General features: G+C 34.4%; 1 protein-coding gene across 3 annotated transcripts in view; it reads right to left on the minus strand.

The window, feature by feature from the left end:
* Positions 1–4,453: 4,453 nt before the first annotated feature.
* LOC102675179 overlaps positions 4,454–7,446 on the minus strand; it is a 4,026-nt gene continuing 1,033 nt past the window's right edge. Inside the window, exons 4-14 of one of the 3 annotated variants that reach the window (XM_031512534.1) lie at positions 7,229–7,405; positions 6,963–7,108; positions 6,661–6,871; positions 6,385–6,561; positions 6,189–6,307; positions 5,902–6,096; positions 5,657–5,831; positions 5,334–5,548; positions 5,008–5,242; positions 4,742–4,909; positions 4,454–4,633 (exon numbers count right to left, since the gene is read on the minus strand). In XM_031512534.1, the coding sequence (XP_031368394.1) occupies positions 4,485–4,633; positions 4,742–4,909; positions 5,008–5,242; positions 5,334–5,548; positions 5,657–5,831; positions 5,902–6,096; positions 6,189–6,307; positions 6,385–6,561; positions 6,661–6,871; positions 6,963–7,108; positions 7,229–7,405 (1,967 nt within the window). In that variant the 3' untranslated portion in view covers positions 4,454–4,484. The remainder of the gene's footprint in view (positions 4,634–4,741; positions 4,910–5,007; positions 5,243–5,333; positions 5,549–5,656; positions 5,832–5,901; positions 6,097–6,188; positions 6,308–6,384; positions 6,562–6,660; positions 6,872–6,962; positions 7,109–7,228; positions 7,406–7,446) is intronic. The other 2 variants (XM_031512535.1, XM_031512536.1) reach the window with 2 other exon arrangements.

Here is a 7,446-nt window from a genome sequence, read left to right on the forward strand (position 1 = left end):
TTTGTTGAACGTCGTATCTGTTAGGATAGGTTCTTTTTTTTTAAAGGCTGCGGTTATGTTAGCGGTTTGGGGGCTCGTGGGTGGACGGAGACGGAGGAGAAAGAAGGGAAGCTGGAAGAGGGAAGCAGGATCGCCAGATGCCGGGGGTAATTAAATCGCCGCAAACAGGAGCGCAAGCTTTCACGTTTGCTTGACGGATGGCAGCCCTCGAGGCATCCTGCCATCCTCGAGAACCAGCGTCCTAAGCGTCACGCGACGCGCGAATAAGGGAAGAAAGGAAACTCGAGCCGATTAACCTTGTACGTACAATGTTGAACACGCTGAATCTTCGACTCGATTCGAAACTCGACAACGCTTATCTTTTTTCTTTTGTAAATTTTTATCTCGCGTATTTCTCGTTACGAAGGTGAAACCATCGAGAACAACTTTTCCTTTCTTTTTCCTTTCGAAAAATAAACTTATTTTTTTTTTTTTTTTGCAAATTTATCTCGTATATTTCTTGTCACGAAGGTGAAACAATCGAGAATAAGTTTTCTTTTTCCTTCCGAAAAATACGCTTATTTTCTTCTTTTGCAAATTTTTGCAAATCCATCTCGTTACAAAGATAAAACCATCGAGAACAAGTTTTCCTTTCTTTTTTCTTCCGAAAAATATGCTTATTTTCTTCTTTTACAAATCACGTATTTCTTGTCACAAAGGTGAAACCTTTCGTTTTCCTTCCGAAAAATATTCTTATTTTCTTCTTTTGCAAATTTATCTCGTATATTTCTCGTCATAAAGGTGAAACCATCGAGAACAAGTTTTCCTTTCTTTTTTCTTCCGAAAAATACGCTTATTTTCTTCTTTTGCATCTATCTCGCGTATTTCTTGTCACGAAAGTGAAACCATCGAGAACAAGTTTTCTTTTTCCTTCCGAAAAATACGCTTATTTTCTTCTTTTGCAAATCCATCTCGCGTATTTCTCGTTACGATAGCGAAGGTGAAGTCATCGAGAACAGATGAACAGATGTTGGGAGCGATTAACTGATCGGCCGAACTTCCGCCGATCTCCGCGAAAAGATGCAGGTTTCCTCTAGGTCCAACAGGAAGCAGGAAGGACACATCCGTCCGATGGTTAGAAAAGGCTACACGTCGAGTAGGTAGTCGTTCGATTGAGATCAAAGAAATCGAATCCGGACGAGTTTGACCGGTCCTTTCCTTTTCTGTTTTTTTTTCCTTTTCTCGATCGGATAATCGATTTTAATCCGTTATCGTTTGTTTCACGTTGTTTATACGAATATAAAGAATACAAATTACAATTAATTCCATCTCGTGGAAGGTGGATCTCGATCGAGGCTCGATCGAACATTTCGATCGAAAGAAAAAGAAGAGGGAGGGGGGGGAATTTAAAACACGAGAAAGGTAGAATCGGAGATATATCGAGGAGGATCGAATCTGGGAGAAGGAGGGATGGGAAACGGGGTTCCCGCCAATTTCTTAAATTGTGCTCGAGGCAATGTAACGGCCGCCGGTCCGAGATGCCTCGAAAGTGGCAGGTGCAACTCGGGCCAAACTTCATTAAACACAATCCCATCTGCGCCCTCATACTTCCAAAACGTCTTGCGGCCGATGCTGCTCTTCCAGACGAAAAGGGAAAAAAAGGGAGGAGGAAGAAAGCCAGGAAGCCTGTGGAAGTTTTTCAAAACTGTCGGTTGAACTGTCGTTTCGCGTTTCCTTTTTTTTTCTCTTCCCTCTCTCTCTCCCTTTTCTTCTTCCTCTTCTCTTCTAGCCAAATTCGAATATATATGAACTCGCAACAGTTCATCGAGATCGATTACGAAACTTCGATTTCGATTCGAAGAAACGAAACAGAAGAGGACAGATCTTCAATCTATCCTTTGACGTTTGGATTAAATTGGAACCTTTTCTTTCTCTTTCTTTCTTTCTTTTTTTTTTTTTTTTTTTTTTACATAAGGAAGAAAGATCAGTCCACAGACGGGATACACGAAAGGAAAAACCGAAGGATTCCACGGGTTGTGAACGAAAGAGAAGCCAGTAGACGGAGAGCAGTTTCGGTTAAAACACAAATCGTTTCTTGGAAGGAGGATGTGGCCACGTGGCCGATCCTTGTGGCACGCGTACCCGCTCCTTTCGACCTTCTTCCAAGATTTATCGATATTGGGATCCTGTCTATCGGCGTCGAGCGTAACAGTATAAGAAATTCAAATTGGACCATTGTATGAGCCAAATTTTCTTCATTCCGTATCAGCTTAATCTTCTTACAATCGAATAAGCTTCGTATTATTCACATTTCCTTGGTTTATGCGAATTGTGCTCTGCTCCTCTATTGCGCAAATTATTTATGTTACCGTTTAGATTTCGTGTTCGGGATTCAAGGATGATGATTTTCATATTTAAAGTGTAATAAAGTGTAAAGTGTAAATTGTAAATAGGGTTGGACGATAATCGACGTGCAGTGTACGGTATGAAAGGAACACTTGCCGGAATAGGAAGAGAATTGGAAAAAATCGTACCACCTCCCCATTTTCCCATGAAACTTGCCGTCCCGGCGAAAGGTGGGTGCTTTTCCATGGGTTACGATCCGTACGACATAATAAAAGACGACCCGGCTCAAGGAACGAGGTGTATAATAGGATTTCCAGGACCTTTAAACTTTAAAGAGACCCTTGAACAGCTGACGTGTTTTAAGGCGAGCAGGTATGGTGAATTCTGAACACCTTTGGAAATTGTATTTTTATACATTTCGCCAGAGGTCGAGAAATTTTTAGGAAAATTTGGAAAAGGGAGAACGGAAGCGTTCGGATTTCTTCGATTTTCTTGATTAACTCGTAGTAAAAAATTTACTAAGGTGTTTTGTTTCGTATTGGAAATGGAAGTCGAGAGTGATCCTCTTGTTAAATTAATTTTAAGATTCACGAGTATAAAGTGCAACGGATAATTGAAGCTGAAAGTAAAATTTTATGATCAGAAGGAGGAGAGGAAAAATATTTATAAATATACTCAATATTCTTTCTATTAATTCATTGAATATTGGAAGAAGAAGTGTGATTAATTAATTAATTAATTATTTTTGAGATCGTTGGAAACCAATGATCAAAATGATTATCGATATTTTTGTAAATTGCTCGAATCACAATGATATATTTTCAAGAATAATATTTTTCTAATTAATTCTCACGGATGATAAAAAATTTTGATCGATTCGACGTAGCCGTAAACATCCATCCCCTTAGAGGAATTAACTGATTATCATGGATTTTATTGCGGCATCTGTTATCCACGATACGATATCCAACTATCCAAACGAAGGGGTAGTATCCGGCATTTGATGTTACTTCAACGTGGAATCGATGTGAAATACGATCTCTTTCCGGTTTAATAAATTCTCTTGGGGTTTGCGTCGAATACGAAATTTTTCGTTTATCTATATATATATATATATATGTATATATCCATCTACTAACCTTTTTTACGTATGGAGGATATCGAGGGACGATACATAAGATATAATGAAATAATAAAATGTTCTGTTTAATTAATTCCGTTCCCAACTGCATTAAATTCGATCGAGCAATTTTTTGCGATTTTGCATTGAAATGGACTATCGGATTCACACGCACGACGTAACGCATATTAGAATGTGGAAGATAAACAATAATGGGGAGGGGGTGGGCGTAACCGTGACGGAAGCACGAAGGGTGGTCGAAGCATCGAATTGTTCCCTAAAATGGGATAATTAACGAATATACGGCCACTTTCCCACCACCATGTGTAAGGAATATATTTCGTTCAAATATATCTATATTTTAATATATAAGTTGTTCTTGAAAATGATATAAATTTATTTATTCGTACGTTGAGATATTTAAGGATTTGAACTATAAACTTGTTAAATTTTATTGAGTAATAATAATTGATAAAAAGTGTTAAAGAAAATAAACGACTTTTTTAGAACAAATAGGATTTATACCACTTTCGATAATAACGTATTATGAAGAATATAAATTAGATAATTTTTAATTTATATCTTAATTGAAGTTTGCTTTTATCGAAATGTATTTTTTTAATGTAAAAAAATAAAGACTTCTAACGTAAGTAAACGGCATTCAGTAATCGAGTTTATTAAAAAATAATTTCATTTGTATATGTTATAACGAATTTGTATAAATAAACAAAATTATTAAAAGTAAATTCGTTGGATAATTAATAACGACAGACTTATTCATATTTCAATCTTATTTCTCGATCTCATCATTATTACGAATTAGATTTATTCCACTTTCAACAAAAATACTTACTTAACATTTTACTACTTTTCTTTTTTTTTTTTTATCAATTTATGAGGATATACCATTCACTGTATACGATTATAAATATATAAAAAGAGGATCTATATCCTGATTAAAACTTCCAATTAACTTATTTTTTCCAAAAATGGACTTATGTCACTTTCAAAAAAAAGAAAAAAAAAAAAAAAACTCATATTATCGTGATCTCGAAAAAATAGAACATGAGAAACATTCTCTGAAATATAGATACATCAACAACGCAGATATACCGAGGATCATAATAGCTCCGATGATACATCCTATTATTAATCCAATGTTAGGACTTGTATCCTGAATACACATTACTGAAAAAAAAGAAAAACAAAAAAAAAAAATCAAAATCTGAATTATGGACAAAAGTTTCTACGTAGCGATTGAAATTTAATAAAACGTCGATGATCGATGATCTTTACCCGACTTCGTAGCGATCTTCTTCTCGGTGTTGAACGCGATCAGTGTAACGTTAGCAACAATCACGTCGACGTCTTTCACTTTTACAGAGGTATTGTCACCGCATTTGTAGAGATTGTTCAAAGGAGCGGAAATCATATCGATATTTTCGACAGCGGTGTATCTCTCTTCTGAATTAAAAAAAAAGAAATAATAATAATAATTATTTTATCCCTTCCCCAAAATACAAATTTTTTTTTATAAATTGGCAAACAAAAAAAACTCTTACCATCAGAATTGGGAAAATTTGTTTTATCCATGTAAATGTTCAACTCGATCGAATGGAGCAAATAATTTGATTCGTCTTTTTGAAAATTAATCTTAAACGAGTTATTTTTCTCGTTCTTGTACACGTTGTACGATTCTGACTTTTCAAACCAAGTTAATTCCATCGTCGAATTCGTGCTCCCGCAACTTCCGGTTACCGTGCTATTCACCGGTATCGTTAAAATCGTTTCGTTCGTCTAAAACAGGATCAAGATTAATTCGAAAGAGATGAGGGAATGATATATGCCGTAGAAAGTAAGGTAAAGATTGTTCGAAAAATATACATACTTTAGATTGTTTCGTCACGTAAGGTATTTTCATAAAAATTGTCATGTTCGCTGCGATACAAGCCACGTGCGTTTTCTCGTTTATCACAACGTAATTATACTCGTTCACGTAAGGATCAGGTTCAAGCATAGACGATGATTGGTCGGTTGTCGTTTCAGTTGTGCTCGATGCGATCGGCGATGTGATGGAATCTTGACTTCTCGAACAGTCTGTCACTGTTCAGAGAATTAAAAGGCATATTTTTTTTTTTATTCTTCTAATTGCGAGAAATAAGAATATTCGTCGGAGAGATAAAAAAATTAATTATAAAATATTGACGTTACCTGTTTTCGAATTCAAATATTCATCGGTATTGAATGCGGTGAAAAGGACGTTGTTTATGTTAATCGCGATATCGTCAAGCTTTATCTGCCAATTCTGATCGGTGCAATTGTAAATTCCGGACGTTGAAAATAAATCGAGACCAAAGTCTGACATCTTGTGTATCTTATCTAAATTGATTATGATTATAAATAATAGTAAAAAATAATAGTGAAAATCTTGATGTTAAAAGTCATTTTTTGAACGTACCCGCGTAAATATTGACCTCTATTTGATAAACAAAGAAATCAGTTTTATTACGAGCGATATAAAATATAATATTATTCGTCAAATTCTCTTCCTTCGATTTTGTCCACATCAGTTCTATTTGAGACCTCTTAGTGTCGCAACTGCCATTTACCTTAGCTTCGAGTGGAACTATTATCACATCTTTATTCTTATTCTACGATAAAAATGTATTTATCGTTAGAATTGATATCGTTGTAGCAGCAACGAAACAAATTTATATTATAATTCGTGATTTTACGATCTTACTTTCGAATTACTCGTATCAATTGATATGTTCATGTTCGCCAAAATGCAAGGTATTTTTTCTTCGTTTCGTACAATGTAATTAAAGTCAAATTCGGAAATATTAATTTTACAATCAGCCACTGAAAAACAAAAATTTTTCTCCTTCACTCTCCAATTCTCATATTTAATTTAACCAATAATAATAGAAATATTTTACCTTTTCTCGACACTAAATTATTTTCCACATCGAATGGGATCAACAGAGTATCGCTTATTGTAACGTTAATGTCGTTTCCTGTCGTTATTACGATTTCTTCCGTGCAACTATAAATTCCATTTACGGGTGTGGGGAACATATTAGCAAGTTTCAACGCTGATGTATTTTTACCTGTATCTAATATTTTTATCGTGTTAACGATAATGCATGAGGATAAAAACAGATTTATTTGTGTTTAATTATATATATATATATATATAAAATTTAAACGCATACTTGTAGCATTCGGAAAATTTTCTTTATCCATAAAAATGTTAATTATTACGTAGCGAAGTAAATTTTTCTCTATTTTGGAAAAATGAAATATAATTGAATTTTTATTCGGCTCATCTTTCGAGCTCCAAACTAATTCTATGTCAAATGTGTCAGTTGTGCAAGATTCTATGACATTAGTTCTGGTTGGAACTGTTATATTTACATTTTTCATCTGGAAATGAAAGATTAATTTTTAGATAGATCCAAATATATGTACAAACATTTTAATTTAAAACAATATTTTACATTTCGATTTCTTTTACCTTAAAATCCTTTGTCATATACGACATCTGTACGGTAACTGACATTCTTAACAATCCACAAATTGTGTTATTCTTCCATTTTGCGATGTAAGGGAAAGTTTTATTATTGGCCCCGTCTTTTTCGGGATTTATGCAGTTTGTCACTTCTGCAAATCCACAAATATATCTTATCCGTCTAAATTTTTAATTTTTTCTCGTCGAACATGATGCAACTGACTTTTATCGTATTTATTATAGAGGATAATACATCATAGTTATTAATTTACCTTTACGCGAGGAAATATCGTTATTGAATGCAATCAAAGAAACGTTTGTCACAATTAATTCAGTACCATTCAATTTCACTTTTTTTTCTTCGTCACACTTATGAATTCCATTCTTCGAGAATGCAGGGAATAAGTGGAGGTCCAAATCTGATTTTGCTACAAACCATTTATCTCCATCTAAAAATTACATCGTATTTGTAAAAAAAAAAAAAAAAAAG

The sequence above is a fragment of the Apis dorsata genome, unplaced genomic scaffold, assembly GCF_000469605.1.
Source record: "Apis dorsata unplaced genomic scaffold, Apis dorsata 1.3 scaffold_468, whole genome shotgun sequence".
NCBI classification, from domain to species: Eukaryota; Metazoa; Arthropoda; class Insecta; order Hymenoptera; family Apidae; genus Apis; species Apis dorsata.